At 43.0% G+C, this 20562-nt stretch overlaps 1 protein-coding gene across 1 annotated transcript in view; it reads left to right on the plus strand.

The window, feature by feature from the left end:
* The window catches only part of LOC132471016 (copine-8-like), a 38091-nt gene that overhangs the window by 17049 nt on the left and 480 nt on the right, over positions 1-20562 (plus strand). Inside the window, exons 4-5 of the mRNA XM_060069979.1 lie at positions 4768-4871; positions 20423-20462. Of these exons, the coding sequence (XP_059925962.1) occupies positions 4768-4871; positions 20423-20462 (144 nt within the window). The remainder of the gene's footprint in view (positions 1-4767; positions 4872-20422; positions 20463-20562) is intronic.

Raw genomic sequence — 20562 nt, forward strand, 5'->3', positions numbered from 1 at the left:
GAAGCTAGAGCATGGGAGACTGGCCTGGGTTGCGTTAGGTCGATAGCTCATCATCCCCGGGCCTCCTGGGAGGGCATGGAGAAGAGACAGGAGAGAGGGGATAGGGGGAGAGAATGGTAAACGGTTCTTTCTAAGGAGTTGATTTCTGAGCGTCAGTGGTGGTCATTGCTCTATTTGTAGGACCATGCCAGACTCACTGAGTCAGTTTACCTGCTGCTATGTTGCTCTATCATATGTCATTCATCATATATGTTATATATCATTAAATAATTGAATAATGAGTGTGGATAGTGTTGTTGATGGCTGGTCTAAGCAGCCTCACATGGTCCGACTGATGGGACTCTGGGGCCAACACAGGCGTTGACACCACATGACAAATCAATGTGCACAGTTTACACCAGCCATGACCTAGGACGCATGCAGCACATTTTTGCAGTAGTTTAATAGCAGAAGATTTCTCCCTTCGAACCTCGTGATTCAATGCAATGTTGAATTGTTCAACAATATTGTGGATAGCGGCTCCCTGCACTCTGAGGATAGACCATGTTTAGTAACTGTTCCTCTATTGACATTTACATGCGGTTACATGCGGTTACCAATGCCAGGACCATCCCAGTGTTTCCCCAAGCACTGTATGGCCTTAACAACAGTAGGGCTCCGCCTTAACAACAGTAGGGCTCCGCCTTGACTACCAATGTCTAAAAAAAAATGATGATACATATATATATATGTATATATTTTTTTTTTTTTATGTAAATATTTTTTAATTATTATGCATTAACAAAGTACAAAACTCTCGTAGGGAAAGAAAACATACTTCCATGAGGTACAAAAAATAAAGATAACTGCAAGCGGTGATTAATGGGGTCCGAGCAAAATTAAAAGTCAAGAACACACTAATGGAAGATAGATAATTATGACATATAATTATTAAGGAAAGATTTTGATGAAGATGTTCCACTTAATGCAATACAGTGCCTCGGCTTTCAGGTGAGCTGCAAAGCATTGGCCGAATGTCATGTTGAGCATGCTATAATCGGGATTTGAAGTCTCAACCTAAGGATCACCTGTACAAGGCATTATCCCATTGAGCCACTGATAAACCTGAAAATGCAGCCTCAATCACATGGTCAAAATATCTATTGAAAAGCATACAACATCCAGAAACCTCCAAGCACACATTTCTCAAGTGAGTTAAGGGCTTTCTTAAAAGCATATACCTGAAGAATCTTTGAACTCCTGGGGAAATTAAACCTTCGTAGTCAAGAACAATAACGAAATAAATATAAATATTATAGAGTTAATTATGAAGGAAAAATGGTTAATGAAGAAGTTCCCCTTAATGCCATACTGTGTCTTGACAGTCAGATTCTTGGAAACTAATCAGTCAGAATGTTGATTGCCTGATGAATTTCAGGTGCTGTTCATTGTTGTGTTTCTTAAATGAGTGGTAATGACAGAATATCATGTTCAGCTTGTTCATAATGCTCTAATCGGGTTTCGAACACTCAAGGCTTGAGTGTTCACCAGTACAAGGCATTATCCCATTGAGCCACTGACATTCTTGAACTGCATGAAGCCTCATTCACATGGTCATAATGTCTATTGATAAGCAGCACACAACATCCAGAAAACTCCAAGCACACATTTCTCAAGTGAATTAGGGGCTTTCTTCAAAGCATATGCCTAACCCTTGCCTGATGAATTTCAGGTGCTTTTTAATGTTGTGTTTCTTAAATGAGTGGCAATGACAGAATGTCCTGTCCAGGTTGTTCTTAAAGGGTAATTCCGGTTTAAAATGGATTTGGGATATGTTTTGTATGATAACGACAACGAGTTGAAACGTTCATTTTGGAGCACAAAAAACGCATATAGACGCTTTCTTCAGTTGGCTGTTTTTAGCTGATTCTATCAAAACGCTATAAACTTGGAACGAAGGGGGCAGTGGTTATGGTAAAAACTAAATCGCTATTTTAAACCACTTAAAAGGCTAGAAGTAGCCCGACACTTCTTTGGTAGTATAATAAGGGTCTTAACATATAAAACGAGGCATTGAGAATTTTGTAAGTATGCAGATTGTTTATTAAAAATGACATTTTATACACACAATACCATCAGTAGATCACCCGTCGACGCCATTTTGTTTTCAAGACTCGATAGGTAGATTGACGAACACAGAGATTGTGACAGCCGTCAGCAACACGCAAGCTCTGTGTTCGCCAATCTACTCATCGAGTCTTTAATAAACAATCTGTACACTTACAAAGGTCTCAATGCCTCGTTTTATATGTTAAGACCCTTATTATACTATCAAAGAAGTGTTGGGCTACTTTTAGCCTTTTAAATGGTTTAAAATAGTGATTTAGTTTTTACCATAACCACTGCCCCCATTGTTCCAAGTTTATAGCGTTTTGATAGAATCGGCTAAAAACAGCCAACTGAGGAAAGCGTCCATCTGCGGTTTTTGTGCTCCAAAACGAACGTTTTAACTCGTAACATATCCGAAATCCATTTTACACTGGAATTACCCTTTATTGCTCTCATCAGGATTCAAACTCTCATCCTTAGGATCACCAGTACGTGCATTATCCCGTTGAGCCACTGACATTCCTGAACTGCATGAAGCCTCATTCACATGCTGAAAATGTCGAGCACACAACATCAAGAAAATTAAGCACACATTTCACAAGAGAATTAAGGGATTTCTTAAAATAGTACAGATCTGAAAATTTGCACTGTTAATAGTATCCACCTAATGGTAGTAATACAATAACAAAATGGTCATATAGGCAAAATGGGTTGAGACTGTGGACGTTTGGCTTTTCTAGGAAATTGTGGGAAAAGTAAACATTTTTAGAGCAGAAGACCAGGGTGAAAAAGATGCATTTGATTTTAGAGATTAATATGATGAAATAATTTTGAGCCAGGTCAATCTGGTAAGGAGAAATAAGGCTAATTCATATTTTTTTTAAATAGCGCCACCTTGGGGTGCAGTACCACAATTTGGGTTTATGGGTAGTGGGGGCTATTGGTATCCACCTAATAATAGTCATAGGTTTTTTTATGCAATAACAAAATGGTCATATAAGAAAAATGGGCTAACTGCTCCAACTTTATTGGCCAATGTTTCTCAAATGGAACTAAATAAAACAAATTCTGTTTGATTATTGTGAGGCTTGGTCTAAAGATTTTATGTGGCGATTTTTGTAGCCTGTGAATCTTTTTATCATGTTTGGCTTTAATTTGAAATTGTGGGAAAAGTCAAACATTTTAGGGCCTAATGGCGCATTTCAACTGCAGGGTGCGGAACGGATCGGATCGCGTTTCCACCGCCAAAAGTGGGTGTGACCCGGACTTTGCCGTACCCGTTCCGACCCCATTCTAGGGACTCCTCCGTTGCGGTACCCAAAACGAGACCAGACGCCTGAAAGGGTACCCTGGAATTCTAGCTACACCCCCCCTCCGTTGATTGGTCGACAGAATCGTCACTTCCGGGTGACGCGGGGATAAAAACAAACAAACAGTAGCCTCGAGGTATTATTCTTTACAATTAACATGTCGCGTAAAAAGCTTGCTTGGGCGAACAAGGAGGTGGAGACGTTCGTCTGCATTCTTGCGGAGGAAGACGTTGTTTACGATGTTTACGTAGCTGCCGCGGCGATTGACATCCGGCCTACCACCAAGGGTACTGTCGGCAGTGGAAACGCGACCTCGGAACTGAGCTGGGCTATACTGCCCCCTCCCTACCGCCCCTTTGCGATCCGATCCGTTCCGCACCCTGCAGTGGAAACGCGGCATAAGACAAATTACGGTATAGGCTGCATTATGACTTTTACAGAATTTGAGGGAAAAAAAAACGTTACAAAACAGGTTAGATGTTAACTGCCAGGACTAATCCCCTATTCACAGCTGTTTTGCTTGTTTATAAAGCGAAAGGCTTGGCACTGCTTCTGGTTACTTTTTAAGAGCAAAATACATCTTGTGTTCTTCCACATAAGTCAAACGCTGATAGAAACTTTTTTACTTTAATACTTATATCTATACTTCTAAAACTTCTAGCATTACTCAAATTCTTCATCAGAATGCAACATTATGAAACAAGTTGGATGCAATTTGAGTCTAAACCAATTCAATGAAGGGAGAAGAAATGTATTGGTTACATTATACTTGTTTGGCATGCATACTAGAAATAAGGCCTGACAGAAAACTTGATTTAGTTGAGGGACATTCAAATTTGTTTTTCCATACAGATAATCCAATGCCAAAGCTTTGATCCATACTTCATGTTGTTCTTGTTTTGTGTATGGACCTTGACTGAAACCAATTCCTGGCAGAAGCATTCAAATTCTAACTCTGAAATGCTTGTCTAGCGCTCAGACTTGGCTCCATCAAACAACCTCCCAGAATGTAAGAAAGTATTTTTTGTATTTGGGAGAAGATATTGCACAAAATGATAGGCTATTTAATTGTTAAAATATAAAAATATACAATGATCAATGATCAATTCAATTTATTTTTCTTTCCTAGTTTGAATTGGGTTTTCCTTGGGATTTTAAATGCTTCATTCTTGTGTCAAATATTTTCACTGCTGCCACTGCATCCAAACTTCCCTGGATATATGTGTCTGATCTTATTCGCTTTCCAAAACTGTAATCCATGGGATTATAATGAAATAAAGAATGTTCATATGAATGATGATGAATGTTTACTGTGATTGTTCATTGACCGTTGTAGTCATGTAGTAATCATCTGTTCCTCTCTTCACAGTTCGGTCGGACGGAGGTCATTGACAACACGTTGAACCCAGACTTTGTGAGGAAGTTTGTGTTGGATTTCTTCTTTGAAGAGAAACAAAATCTACGCTTTGACGTGTAAGTAGAAAATGTCTTTCATTTGGAAATATGCAAATGTGCAAGGCCTTTACAATGGCATGAGAAAGTATAGGTACGAAGGCTGAAGTTGGGCTGAAGTTAAGCGGCAGTAAGCTTCAAAATTAGTCAATTTTTTTTTGCCTGACCAAGACCTAAGAAGTTATTTGGCTGACAAAATAGTTTGTTCTCATTGTGGTTTCAGTTTGATGCCTGAGCCTTCCATTACTTAAAACCATCGGGTCTCCAGGTAAGGAGGAATCGGAAATCTGATTTTGAAAATAAATCAAAATAGCTTAGCTTTTTTCAACTATTCGTACAAAATGTTTGAACTAAAATTTTGGAAACCTACTTGATCTTGAAGGCATATGAAACGCCAAAAAATCATTTTGTTGTTGTGTGTGCGTGTTTCCTCCACATCACCTCCTTTGGTTGTTAAGACGTCGCCAACCATCCTCTCCACAACAAATGATGCAGTCCCACAAGCAGCGGCAATGGCAGTTTGTGTGGACGATAGGAAGGGTCCATAGAGGAGAAGAGGTTTACTATGGATCAGGGGTAACACCTACTCGATCCATAGGAAACCTGCAGATTTGCAGATCCATAATTTTCAGACGGATCCCCTCCACTCCCACATGATAGTGGAGAAAATTAACTATTTCCAAACTTGGGTGATAAAATGGGGTTCCTAAAATGCATGCTGGCATTTATGGAATATATGTTTTACAGCAGCAACGATTCTCATTATTAAACGGCCATTATTAAACAGAGAATGTTAGTGAAGAGGAGTGCTAACCATGACTGAACATTCCTTCATCATTTGCACAATTAATGCAGATGTGTTAACATTCCCCCCATCTTTAAAGCCTCATTAGCCTGTATGCTAGCCTGCGTTGCTTGGCAACCATTTTGCCCTCTTGAAGAGCTATATAACTTGGCGGTATAACGAAGATTTATTTTCGTAACTGATTGAATTTTTATTGCTGTGGGTTTATTTAGTGAACTGTTAGTAGGTAGTCTTAGGTAGTCTATAGTAAGCGCATGAGTGACGTTTTATAAAGCGATAAGCCCTTTGTGAACAGCTAGGGGTTGGGGCTCTAAGCCAACCCAGCTCCACGTGGTGTATTGTTGAATCTAGACCCTTCCCCCATTCACAACGTTGTCATCCAAGATGCAGATTTACCTTACAATAAGAGATTCTAAAGGACTATATTTATTCACCGTCTCTAGGACAGGAAGTAAGTAAGGACAAGTCCTTTATTCATCCCTTTTTAGGGGGAAATTCTTTCTCTGCATTTAACCCATCAGGGTAGCCGGTGAACACATACACATACAGAGGTCTACACGTGGGGTACACAAATACAGGTGCACACGCAGGTACACACATGGGGGCACACCGGCACTCCCGGAGCAGTGGGCCGCCGCGATGCAGCGCCCGGGGAGCAGGGGGGGTTCAGGTGCCTTGCTCAAGGGCACCTCATCCGTGGAGGTTCGGGATTCGAACTGGCCACCTTCCGATTACCAGTCCAACTCCTTAACCAGTATACCATGGATGCCCCGTAAATGCAAATGAGAAGATTAACATAGATAACTCCGTTGAGCACAGGTCAACTGACAGGTCAACATGTCAGTCCCTGGGACAGTGGCTGTCTCTGGTGTCCCGGCTGGAGCTGTCCCCGCTAACGTCCCTGTTTCTAAAACGGGGGGTTTATTAAATATGTGCAGGGAGAGTAAATGCCTCTTGAATAATTTGCATACTAAGATTGATTAGAATTCATCCGAGTGTAGGCTACAAAAGCGATTAACTATTTACAAGTGCAAAAACTCCAACATATTCTTTATTTTGCTGACCACTTATTTTTTATCCCGACAAAAGCCTCCTAAGGAAAGTTCCTCTGCTACTTTCCCCTGGATCCCACCATCCTTCCCCGTCTTCATTAAATGCGACTGAATCATTTTCTCTCCCATGATGGTCATTAGCTTGCGGATGTCACTATCTCTCCAGAACTACTCATGTTTATGTCGCTGCGTTGCCTCTGTCTAGACAACGCAGCAACACCTCTACCCAAGTCCCGCCCCTGGAACTGTGGAGCCGTCTCATCGCATTTGCATGAAAATGAAACCCCAATATGTGTGGGATTCAAGAGCGGAAATTTGGGTGCTTAATCAAGCCAGTATATTACATCGGTCAGTGTAAACGTGCAGACCATGCCGGCAAAAAGGCGGGTATAAGACGGGCATATTTGGCAGTGTAAAAACAGCTATAATAAACCATTGGGCATGTGGTCTTCATTTCAATAGTTTAATTCAGTAATAAATCAACCATGAAAAGAAGAGGAGAAGGAACGTAATGTGGTTTTGTCTGCTTTCTTGTTTCTGAAAAACAAACATCAGATATTTTGGCCTGTTTTTCATTTCAGAGATCTTGTCACCTTGGCCAATAGGGGCTGTAGCCCTTACTGGCTGAGAGGAGAGTGTAGCAGCTTTCTAGACTCTTTGCAGAGGTTGCCGGTTCAAATCCCACCTGCCGGCATAGACATATACATTCACATATATAGCTACATTATTAAGTACAGCTTTAGTAAATGCCAATGTCTAGAGAATATGGAGCTTAGTGACTATAAACTAGCTGTCTATATAAAGTTAGCTAAATCATTAAAATAATAGCCTAATTACCTCCCTTAAATACATAAAGCATGGTGTGACAGGAGTAGACTCCATTAGTAATCAGTATCTTCAAGCTTCTTTGTGTTTGTGTAATGTTTCAGCTTCCAATATGTAGGTATTACAAAATCATTATTTGAAACAGTGTTAAAGGTTAATTGAAGATTTACTTGAAATGTATGACCTTTTGTCTCTCTTTTTTGTTGCCGTAAAATCACCAAAGCATTTCAGATTAACAATTGACCAAATGTTGCGTGTTGTAATTGTATTACATAAAACTGGGCTGTCAGACTTCTTAGTAAAGGACAATTGATTGTTAATGAGAGAAATGTGATTAAGTGCACGGATCTTCCCACTTCAATTCACTTGAAAACTCAATATGTTTGTGATTTTCTGCACCAGGTAGTGTGGTCAGCCTGCCATCTACAGACCAGGCAACGAGACCCTGTCACAGGGTTGATGGTGCACTGGGTCTACAGTAAACCCTGTCACAGGGTTGATGGTGCACTGGGTCTACAGTAAACCCTGTCACAGGGTTGATGGTGCACTGGGTCTACAGTAAACCCTGTCACAGGGTTGATGGTGCACTGGGTCTACAGTAAACCCTGTCACAGGGTTGATGGTGCACTGGGTCTACAGTAAACCCTTAACACCGGGTTTATTGCAGAAAGGAAATATCCTTTGCATTTTCAAACCACATCTACTTTGAGAAGGATAGCTTAATGATACAGCACATAGTCCCACGTGTATACCTTGCGTATAGTTCTCAAAATAAACTCAGCAAAGAGACTCTATTCCATTTGTATTGTTTGAGCTCAGCATCTTCCTGTCTGTTGAGTTTTGTGAACCTTTTTTTGTGAAGAGGCAGAACGAGCCAAGTGTCTATGCATGCGGATCTCATCACTATGTGTGTGTGTGTTGTGGCAACAACGGTCGTCGGCGGCTGCGATTCCCGAAACAAACGCTCAAGCACAGTTGCGGTGCAACGGTTTTATTACTGCAGCTCACAAAAGAAAGGGGAAACCATACAGTAACTCACGTTTCTTCCACACTGGGGCAAAAAGGGTGAGGGGTCTCCGGGTCCGGTCCGTCGCTGAGGTCGGCGTGGCTCCCGCTCCCGGCTTCTCGCGCGACTGTCTCTCACTCGGCTCCCTCCCGGCACGAGCCCCATGGCTGAGAAAGCCCCGAATGAGTGGAGAAGCAGGCTATTTAAGCTGCTTCTCCACCGGTTCCTCAGGTGCTCTTCATCTCCTTAATTGGCAACGGCCAGGTTGCCACAGTGTGTGTACATGAGGATTCTGATCAGTGTGTGTGTTTGTGTGTACCTGAGGATTCTCATCTGTGTGTGTGTGTGTGTGGGTATGAGGTTGTGTGTGTGGGTGTGCATGAGGATCCTCATCAGTGTGTGTGTGTCCATGAGGATCCTCAGCAGTGTGTGTGTGTGTGTGTCCATGAGGATCCTCATCAGTGTGTGTGTGTGTCCATGAGGATCCTCATCAGTGTGTGTGTCCATGAGGATCCTCAGCAGTGTCTGTGTCCATGAGGATCCTCATCAGTGTGTGTGTGTCCATGAGGATCCTCATCAGTGTGTGTGTGTCCATTAGGATCCTCAGCAGTGTGTGTGTGTGTGTCCATGAGGATCCTCATCAGTGTGTGTGTGTCCATGAGGATCCTCATCAGTGTGTGTGTGTGTCCATGAGGATCCTCAGCAGTGTGTGTGTGTTTCCATGAGGATCCTCAGCAGTGTGTGTGTGTCCATGAGGATCCTCATCAGTGTGTGTGTGTGTGTCCATGAGGATCCTCATCAGTGTGTGTATGTGTCCATGAGGATCCTCAGCAGTGTATGCGTGTGTCCATGAGGATCCTCATCAGTGTGTGTATGTGTCCATGAGGATCCTCAGCAGTGTGTGTGTGTCCATGAGGATCCTCATCAGTGTGTGTGATCTGGATCAAATGCTCCAGTTCACCTGATGACAATGAACAGGAATATAATGAGGATGACCTCCTCCGACGGAAGAAGATGGTGGTGGTCTCTCTGGTGGTCTCTCTGGTGGTGGTCTCCCTGGTGGTCTCTCTGGTGGTGGTCTCTCTCTGGTGGTCTCTCTCTGGTGGTCTCTCTCTGGTGGTGGTCTCTATCTGGTGGTCTCTCTGGTGGTGGTCTCCTTGGTGGTCTCTCTGTTGGTCTCTCTCTGGTAGTGGTCTCCTTGGTGGTCTCTCTGGAGGTATCTCTCTGGTGGTGGTCTCACTCTGGTGGTCTCTCTGGTGGTGGCCTCTCTGGTGGTGGCCTCTCTGGTGGTGGTCTCTCTGGTGGTGGTCTCCCCGGTGGTCTCTCTCTGGTGGTCTCCCTGGTGGTCTCTCTGGTGGTGGTCTCTCTCTGGTGGTCTCCCTGGTGGTCTCTCTGGTGGTGGTCTCTCTCTGGTGGTCTCCCTGGTGGTCTCTCTGGTGGTGGTCTCCCTGGTGGTCTCTCTCTGGTGGTCTCCCTGGTGGTCTCTCTCTGGTGGTCTCCCTGGTGGTCTCTCTCTGGTGGTCTCCCTGATGGTCTCTCTGGTGGTGGTCTCCATGGTGGAGCTTCATGGGTGGGTTCCAGTAGAGGCAGCCTCCCAGTATGAGGGAGTACATTATTAATCCACCTCCTCTACCGGCCCTCGGGTTATTTTTAGCTCGCTACCTCAGTGTGGTCCAAAGGACGCCGCAGAGCGCTCTAAGGACCACCCCAGCGCCGGACCCCACGGGCTGAAACACTCTTTCTATCTAGGAATTCGTCACAGAATTTCTATGCAATAATCGCGAAATAAATAATAACAAACATACATTTCTTTCAAAATGTACTTCATTAAAATATGTTGAACCCTCAGTCCTATGTTTTGTTGAGGTGTGAACTTACATTATCTCAAATGTATCCAAAAGAATGTAAATCCAGAATATTGTCTAGAGTTTGGAGAAACAATTTAACCAGCAATATGAGTCGTCTAAAAGTAACTTCACAAGTTAACGTTACTTGCGGCTATTTCACGAAAATGTGATTAATAATGGCTTTTGATTGTTGTGTTCATTGAGAGACCCCTAGTTGCAGAATTAGATATTATGTCTTTAAGACAAGTGATCCTCAGAAGTCAACTCAACAATATTTCTCCTCTATAACCCAAGGGCCCAAAGGCACAGAGGCTCTCTCCACATGTCTACGCTCAACCAGACAATTGTAAAGCTGTGGACGCTGAGCGGTACGGGCTTTCTGTTCATACCCGTTGTACCGAGAGTGTGTGTGCATGGTAATAAGTTAAGAATCCACACCGGTCCACTCTGACGATGGACCCAGGGTTATAGAAGAGGACGACAGCCACATGCCAGCATGTGATCCGTCCAGGGGGATAGAGAAATCTGTGAGGGGGGAATATGTAACGTCTGTCCCCCACCCTGGACCCCTGTGAGGGGGAATATGTAACGTATGTCCCCATGGATGGGGGGGTTAACTCTGAACTCGTTCGCATGCACACAATGCCAGGATCGATTCGGTATGTTAAACAGAAAAACCTTTACCATTGTACTGTGCACTTTTCAAACCTCTCCATGAATCAGTTTTCCACCACTTACTGCTGTGCGTTGATTTGTGCCTACGCAGATGTCCTTGCATGTGGCCCCAGAGGTCTTCTTTATTAGTCTGGCTCCACTCCTTCAGGTCCATCCAGGGACAGTAGCGAAGCCAAAGAACTATGATTGGGGGAGCTACAGGGGGGGCTGGCTTGTTTATAGCAGGTGCTCATACAATTTGACGCAACAAACAAGAACAAATAATACTACTAGAGAAAACAAGATTCAATGATCCCGGTTTAACAGGCTACAGAATTGAAATCTCTCTAAAGATGGCTAGATGCCCATAATTGACGCTTCTATTCCTCAGATAGGTCTTTAACCGGCGTAATCAAGAAAAGCTCTGCAGCTGCATACAAGTTTATATAAATCAACACTTTACAAGTTAGTCAGATGTCTTTATATATTTTATATTATTTTAAACACGAAAATGTTTCCATAAATATTTTACAACACAAAATGACGTATCTTTGGGAGGTGGGGGGGGTCAGCATTATTTAAGGGGGAGCGTAAGCCCCCGCTAGCCCCCCTTGCACGCCACCGCTGCCCCTAAGGCACTCTCCTTAGAGGCAGATACACAAGACACCACAAACACAGACTACAGCTGTTTGTTTGCCGAAGGTTGTTGCCCCCAGTAATCTTTCTTAAATCTAAAGTTGGTATTTTATTTTCTTCTCTTATCTTCTGCTTTACCGCATCTCTAATTCGTCTTTGCGTAGAGTCTGTAAACTTCGTCGGTGGCCTGTTGCTTTAAATATTGCCGCTGTAAAGGATTATGAGTTAGAAAATATCTTTTTTGTAAAGGTTATTCACGAGTAACCTATGCTAATGCTGGGTTAAAGGTTGCATCGAGGCACCTTTCCTTAGCATTTTTAGAATTCGAACAACCTTTCCTCCAAGTATTTCCGGGGCATCTCGTTAGCATAAAACTGAATCCGTAGGGCCCCAAGAGTCTGAGGCCCCGTCCACACGGAGCCGAAACGGGTGAAAACGATCCGGTTTCGTTTTATGCGGTTCAGGAATGTCTCCGTAAAGACGGAATCATCGCGAAACCGCATCGAGCTGTAGAAACGCTGTAGTAAAAAAGACGCTGGTTCTCCACTGAAAAAAGTGAAATACTTTGTAATGTACAGTTAGTAATTCAATTTATCAAGGGGCTTTATTTAAAGCTACAAAAAGAATACAAATAAAATAATAAATAAAAAATTCAACGCAACTCTGACGTCCCCCAGCTGGTGGGGGGCTAATGACGTCATCGTTTGCATTTCAGGGGTCCGCACGAATCCTAACACGAAACTGCATAGGTCCGGATAGATTTGAAACCACCTCCGAGGGTGGTTTCAGAAATGTGCGGTTTCGGGCACTGGATTCGCCGGCTTTGTCTGGACGGTTGGCCGAAACGCACAAGACTTAAGCGGTTTGACCAAAAAATCTGCTTCGTGTGGATGGGGCCTGAATAGCCAAACCGATGCTCCTGCTCTCCCACTCCCCCTCCCCCCCCCCCCCCCCTCCCCAGCCATACTTAAACAAAAAAATTCTCTCAGTGTGGCTTTTCCTAAAAAGTTCAAATAAAGTAAAGGTTTCATCAGCCAACCCCCCCCTCTCCTTTAATTCTGGAGACTGGAGGCGACCTCAGGGTGCAAAGCTGTGGCTTGACTTTGGCCAATGCAGGGCTGTCTGGCTGCAGAGGTAGCACCATGGAGGCCCCAGAGCAAGGGCCTTGGGCTGCTGGGATGGCAGCGGTGTGGCTGGGCCAGGCCTGCGGCCGAGCTTCAGGGGCTGCTAGCTGTACTCGGCAGTTGGTTTAGCTGCAGCATCATCCCAGTCCGGATGAGCCATCTCCACCACATGCCCCCAAATTGTGACTTTTGAATCACACATCCACACTCGTTACAAGATTGTGGGTCCTGTCAAATCGTTGCCAGCTAGCTGTCCTCAGAGCACCTCGTCTCCCTCAGCGACCGGTGTAGAGAAGATTGAGAGTCCACTCTCAGTTTCTGTTACGGTTCCACACATCTAAAAGCAAACTGGGAGGCTCTTGAGATCTTTGAAATTGAAATCCATTAAAAAGCACTAAATATTTAATCCCAAATCACCAAAAGGTCTAAGAATACGACATGCCAGAGGTCTCCAGACAAGTTATTTTGGCCCTTTAAGCAGTCGCTGAATAAACTGCATTCTGAAAGTTGCACCCCTGCTCTCCAGATGTCCAGGTCCCTGTCCTCTCTCTTCTTGAAGAGATATAGAAGGCTCTGTGGAAGCCATTTCCCCCCAAAATACATTGAATCCTACCAAGCAGGCTTGGTGTAGGATCTATATACGCTTAATGATGCCACAGGGTTAAGGAAACTATGCTGTTAATTATCAGCACTCGAACGCTGTAGGACAATTGTGAAAAAAGCCATCACCACCTATTTTAAGATTTCCACTCTTGGTTTATAAATACCTCATTTCCTTTGAAAACAGGCAAGTATTTGTTCTCCATCTTAACCCTTCCGGCAAAACTATATTTGTTGTTCTCAGACACGATCAAGTAGACAACCTCCCTTTAAGGCTGTGTTGAAGCGCACCGTGCTGAAGAAAACATCCCCGTCATCTTTATCATGGACCAGGATGAGCTACTTAAAACAGAACTTCTCCCCTTGATGATTTATCTCATACTAAATCAACGCTGCTACTGCACTTGGGAACAATCATTTTGATAATGTTCACGTTTATTATTCAGCCTCGACAGACACAGTTGCCGTCTAAAGGAAGGCTCATACATTTTACACCTTTCTGAGCCTCCTCTCCAGTCTCCTTTGGCCATCAGTCACAGCCGTAACTCACTGATTTCCTTTTCCTCACTGAGCATTTCTGAGCCAGCTGTCTGGATCAACCTTACATTCATTTATTGGCAGGCAGACAAAGCTAAGGGGACGGTGTTGGGATTCAAATATGGAGGAGAGAAGTGGGGGGGATATTAGCAGTTATAACCGAGTGGAAGGGGTAGTGGGGGAGTACAGATGGGAACGGGTGGGAATTCTGTGAACAAATGGGAGAGAGAGAGCTGTATGTTAGGCAGGTTCTACCACTGAAGCCCCCTCTTGTCTCTCCTGGATCCTCCATTAGCTTCCTGCGTTTAGAGCTCTATCCAAAATCTCACTGCATTGAACATACATATTTAATAACTCACACATACACCGCAACCCTTACTCACCCCGTCACTCCCCCTCATGTTTTTTCATTAGCATATTAGTTCAGTTCTGCCATAACTGAAGGGACGATGGCATTTTAGACGTTTGGTGTGAGAACCTCACTAGGGTCTGGTTCCGGGACTCCTACAAGTGATTCCCGACAGATTTCTGACTGGTCTTGCTGCTCAGACCGGCGCAGTCATCCCCGCCAATCAGGTGTCAGTCATGCCACTGTGTTGCCGGGTCGATGGACGTCCTGGCCATGCAGAACACCAGCCTGTCAATCACCGTCAGAGAGGACCAGGGCCTCACTGGAACAGGGTTAGACTACAGAGAGAAACACATGAACAGGGATACACTTCATATTGTAAATGTGCACCTTTAATCTTTTCAAATTCTATTCTATGAATAACATATAGTCATCTGTGATAAATTATTATTATTTCAGAGTGCTTATCCTTTTTAAATAACCATATTATTATTAGGAAAAAATGATGTATGAAGTTTAGAAAGGCTAGCTAATACACTACATTAACTAGTTGTTGTCTTCTGCTTATTTCTAAACTGTTCGTATAGTCTCTGTGTTGTGTATTTTTTCGTCGTAGTAGTAATTCTTGAAGTGGAAATCAAAGCAACTTGACAGGTTGGATCAGAGAGTCGAATAGATGGTTTATTCAAGGATGTAATTCAGCACAGGTACAGACTATTCTTAGTGTAGGTGCGGTGAGTAGCAGTCGGACGTGCTCCTTGGCTCTCTTCTCCCCGAACCAAAGGGTTGGGGCGAGTATTATAATAAAGAAAACGAAGAAAATAACCCTAACCCAACCCTAACACACGGCCCTAACCCTAACACACAGCCCTAACCCTAACCCTAACCATAACACATGGCCCTAACCCAAACACACGACGACCCTAACCCTAACCCTAACCAGAGACACTCTGTGTTCAGTGAAAAAAAATTATTAACTTGTGCCAAATATATATTTTAGTAACAATTAACAAATATTAACAAAGGGTTAGGTAATGACTAGTGTGCTATTTATTATGGCACCTTATTATAAAGTGTTACAAAGTATACTCATCATACACAACTAAACCAGGTGTAGGCTACTTAAAAAAAATGACAAACTCATTAGGTTAGTCATGATTAAACCAAAACAGATTAAAAAGTGAAAAAATAAAGGAAGTTGACTGTCCAGACACATCCACCTTTCTTTAATAGCTCTCACTGTTCCAAGCAGTGGTTCCATTACTCTAAACCAGGGGTCTTCAACGTTTTCCAGGCCACCCCCAATCTGATGGAGAGATGGAGCGGGGACCCCCTACTTATATATTGTATAAAATTGTGTTTTATATTAAACTGGTCCTAAAAATTATTTTGCATTCAATGATAAGATATTAAAATCATAATCATGATTTTATTTTAAACATGTGCAAGGTACAGTGAGTAGGGTGGCCATGCCACTGCCATTCATAAACATAACATAATAAACTGATACCTGCCAAGATCAACAATGTCTGTCAATTGCATGTAATCATGCATAAAAGCTATTCAAATGGTCATTTTTTAAACTTAAATGTGGTAACGAAAATTTGTGATGTTTGTTAGTGTCTTTCTTATCACGGAGAACCAGCGGTTTTCGACTTCAGCCCAGCCACATTATCATAGATGTCATGTACATAATTAGACGTATTCGTAGACGCATCTGGGACGTATGTGCAACCTCCCTGGTGTAGATGGCGCTCGATAAAGAAACAGTACCCTCCAAGATGCACAGCAAGGAAGTCCCATAAATACTGATGTTGGAAAATCATAGTTTTAAGCCCGTACAATTCATGATTAAGGTCAGTCAGGCCATGGCCCAAAGCGTTCGCTATAGTGTGAATAATATGGACTAAATCTCTAATCTCATCAACAGCAACTGTGACACACTAGTGTGGAAGGATCACTCAGGGCCCTATTTTAGCGGTCTGAAACGCAAGTGAGAAGCGCCAAGCGCAAGAAGCTTTGTGGGCGGTTCTATGGCGATGTTGCTATTTTACCGGCGCATAAATTACTCTTGCGCCCGGCGCAAATCTAAAAAGGGTTGGTCTGAAGTAGCCTAATTACCTGTAGGTGTGGTTTGGGTGTAACGTGCAATAAACCAATGAGAGTGCCAGCTCCAAACCCTTTAAGAGCCATGAGCGCATTTGAATCTGACGAGTTGATGTTTTGAAGCGCGTTTGCAGTCTACAATGAGACATGCATGATCACATGAATTTCAAACTTCAAATGGCTCAGTTTATGCCCAAATAATATGGCCTAATTCACAAATGGAATAGCGCTTTCTTCCACAACTTCATAAATACTGAGTCCTCAAATAGATTTCGGCAAAGAAAACTTAACACACATATGATATGCAGTAACTGTGGTTCTATTTAATGATATACACAATACATTAACAAACATTGTTTCTTACCAGTATTGTATGCATTATCGTTATCGACTTGTGTTCCTAATATGCATGTGTCCCCCCGTTAATATAGCCTACATTGCCATGGACTGTATTATGCATTACGTGTCTAGTTTGCGTGTGTTTAAACAGGTGGACGCACACACGCGCGCCTGCATTCATTAATTATTTTACACATACACACACGCGCGCCCGCATTCATTCATTCTCTTTAACACTCACTGGCGGTAAAACAATGTTTTCTCACGATGAAATACTCATCAATCCTAAAAGTAATGGGCTTGTACACGATGTCTGTATCAAGAAAATATGTGTTTGCTGTACGGTGTTTGCAGATGCATTGATTTAAAAGTACATCTTATTACCGCTGTATCAGCTGTTCTTTCCTAAATAATATACCAAGAATGTGTGGCTATGTAGATGAGAGAAGCAAAGTGTATGCGCGAGGTGCACAAGCAACATTATGCATGCGCCCTTAAAATAGCATCTGAACAATGCTTTATTGAGTGGGAGTTGTGGTAGTTATGTGACCGAAGGGTTGGGGGTGGGCTGGGGGCTGCGGGGGGCAGGTAGTTTGTGCAGCAGTCTGACAGCCTGTGGATAGAGGCTGTTGGTCAGTCCGTTAGTCCTGGAGCGGATGGAACGGTACCTTCGTCCAGAGGGCAGTTGCTGGAAGAGATGTTGCGCTGGGTGGAACTGGTCCTGTAGGATGTTGTTCACCCGGCGTAGGCAGCGGGAGGGGGAGATTGTAGAGATCTCGCGGAGGCTTATCCCAATGATCCTCCCCGCAGCCTTGACCCCTCTGTTGGGGGCCTCCTTTTCTGCCCTGGTGCAGCTGGAGAACCACACCAGTAGTCCGTAGGTGAGGACGCTCTCTACTGCGCAGTGGTAGAAGTTGACCATCAGTCCCTGTGGAAGTTTTGCCCTTTTAAGTTTCCGCAGGTAGAAGAGGCGTTGTTGTGCCTTACCCACAGCAGAGGTGATGTTGGTCCTCCAGGACAGATTAGGAGGCAGATATGTCTAAGCGTCCTGTCCACACACAAACATGGTCCCATGTATTATTATTATTATTATTATTTACCGCAGGCAAAGCATCAGTGGCAATCGTTTGGCCAGGTGAAGCACCAGGCATGCGGGTTAATGGGGGTAGGGGGACATTTACAAACATTATTATTACAATTATTTTCTGATATGGAAACCTGTTCATCGCCCACAATGGCTGGATATGAACACACACTCTTACCCATATCCCACCCCTTACACCTTTAGAAGCATAGCTCCATTTGATCTTAATTGAGGGACCTGCATCCATTGGGACGGTGTAATAGGGAACCTGGGCTGCTTCAGATCTAGGGGTTGGTTACCTTCGATGACATGTTTGTAAGCTGCAATATACTCGGGGATGGTGAACGGGACAGCGAGGTAAGGATATACCTGATGGCATAAGCCCACAAACCCAACACGACTGCACCCCTTTAGCCTGAGCTAACCCATGGGCCGTTTGCAAAAAAGTGTTATCTTTGTGGACATTATTATGGCTGTCAAATGAACAATTTCCCTTCTTAAAAAGATGGCACAACACCATCACAAACTATACCAGTGACAGCATGGCTCAGTTGGTGTTGAGGAGGCAGTTGCAACAGAGTTCTTTTCCAGGTGATGGTCACCGCAGGTGTGATGGGGATGAAAGGTCGTAGTAGGGCTGGGCAATAATTCGATTCTGATTATTAATCGCGATAAAAATTTGACATAAATGCTCGATATTAAAAAGAATAATAAATAAAAGTTAAATAAATAAAATAGCAGTAATAAACCTCTACAAACATTTGAGATGGTTGCCTCCCTGCCAAAGGAGTTTGATGTGATAGTCACTCACAGATCTTTTAGTTTTAAACACATTATTTTATGTAGCATAATATCTGGTTTTACAATGTTTACATTTTGCACTTACGTAAGCACTACATAGTTCATATTTTATATATTAAAGTTCAGTTCATGTGCCTGGGCCTTCGTTCATCCACTTTTTTACTTTTTATGTGTTGGTTGTGCCCCTACAAGTTTTAAGATGTTTTCTGAAGCCCTGCCAAAGGAGTTTAATGTGAAAGAAGTCAGAGGTTTTATTGTTATTTACATAATTTTCAATAGGTTACAAGGCAAGCTACCTTATATTGTTCTGTTGGGGGCATCTAAAACATGTTTGTGAAATTAAATGTTTATATTTAAATGTGATTAAACCCTTATCACAAATATGGTAATAAACAAAAGTGTATGGTTTAACTAATGAACACTCTGGTTTCTTCAGGCTTCAGCAGTATCAAATTATATATCGTGATTAATATCGATATCGAAAAAATAATCGGGGTAATAATCTTTGCAATATCGCCCAGGCCTAGTAGGGCGTCAGGACAACACTGAGACACAGTTCAGTTCAAGAAAAAATAGCCGCCTCTGCTATCACAAGGACTCAACTCGTGTCTGTGTTTCCTGGATGTCCAGGTGTGATGAAACATGTTATTTAAAATAATAAGTACAGTATCAGTTTGGGGGAGGCATTGTCACAACCTCACAAAAAAAATGGTTATATCAGTAATCAGTCATCCTGATTCTCTAATGTTAACACAGAGAAACAGTAATTGCTAAAGTAACTTCTACTTGGGCATGATCAGGTTGTAGAAAAAAACAACCACAAACAACCGCAACCAAACAACCAATTAATCCGAGATTCATATTTCGTATCCACTGGGGTTGTTTGAAATCAATACGTAAGTGTACAGAGGAACATGGTTAACATTGACCCCCCCTCATATAAAGACATGTTAACCACAAAATGTATACAGCTGATGCAATGATACTAGCTTCTCTGAAACACACAGAGCTCATCCATGCAGAAAGGGGATTAGAGGTGTGTGTGTGTGTGTGTGTCTGTGTGTGTGTGTGTGTGTGTGTGTCTGTGTGTGTCTGTTTGATCGATCGTAATTAAAGGGGACTACTTTTGAAGGAGATGAACTCAAACAGAGTATACATTTTAATAAGCATCCAATACGAATAAGAAAAAGCATAATTATTAAAGTATTTGAATTGTTTGATTATGTTGGCAAGCAAGAAGTAGAATAAATGGGATAATCAGTCTTATTAAAAGGGTTTGTGCAACCAACCGCACAACAAGACATGATTGCGGCTCTTGTCGCTCTCGTCTCTTTCTGCCTACGACATGCGCGCAGAGCGGGGAGTGACGTAGAGTGACGTAGACTGATAATCCCTCTATACATCATGTTGGTCCGAATGTAATCAGCCACTTGGACAAACGGTTGTCATGACGCCATTTAAAAGGAGCTCATTGGGCGACGGCTTTCTCCAGAGAGAAGCAGGAGTGAGTCTGAGATGCAGGACCCTTGAACACCTGGCGTTACCATGGTGATCACCTGACGTTACCATGGTGATCACCTGACGTATATTTCTTAACAAACATGATTTAGGCTTGATAATGTATCATTGTGTATTCCCTCGTCATCTATCACCCTATGTTGTGGGACCAATGAGATGCTGTGAGAGGTCAGAAGCCATTCACACTGGCTTCACCAACGGCAGCATCAAGGTCTAATGAGGATGATGGTAATGCCAAGTCATTCTGCAAATCAACTCAAGCTATCGGTCGTCTTCTGCTGTTTTTCAGGTACAACGTTGACACCAGAAGCTCCAACCTCTCCAAACATGTAAGTCTTGGATAATAAGTCTATATTCAGTGGCTCCCAATCCCTCTCTAAAGGAATTCCAGATCCTTCTCATTAGAGAGTTCGGTGCTTCATGCCTTTC

Source organism: Gadus macrocephalus, chromosome 13 (genome assembly GCF_031168955.1).
Source record: "Gadus macrocephalus chromosome 13, ASM3116895v1".
Classification (NCBI taxonomy): domain Eukaryota; kingdom Metazoa; phylum Chordata; class Actinopteri; order Gadiformes; family Gadidae; genus Gadus; species Gadus macrocephalus.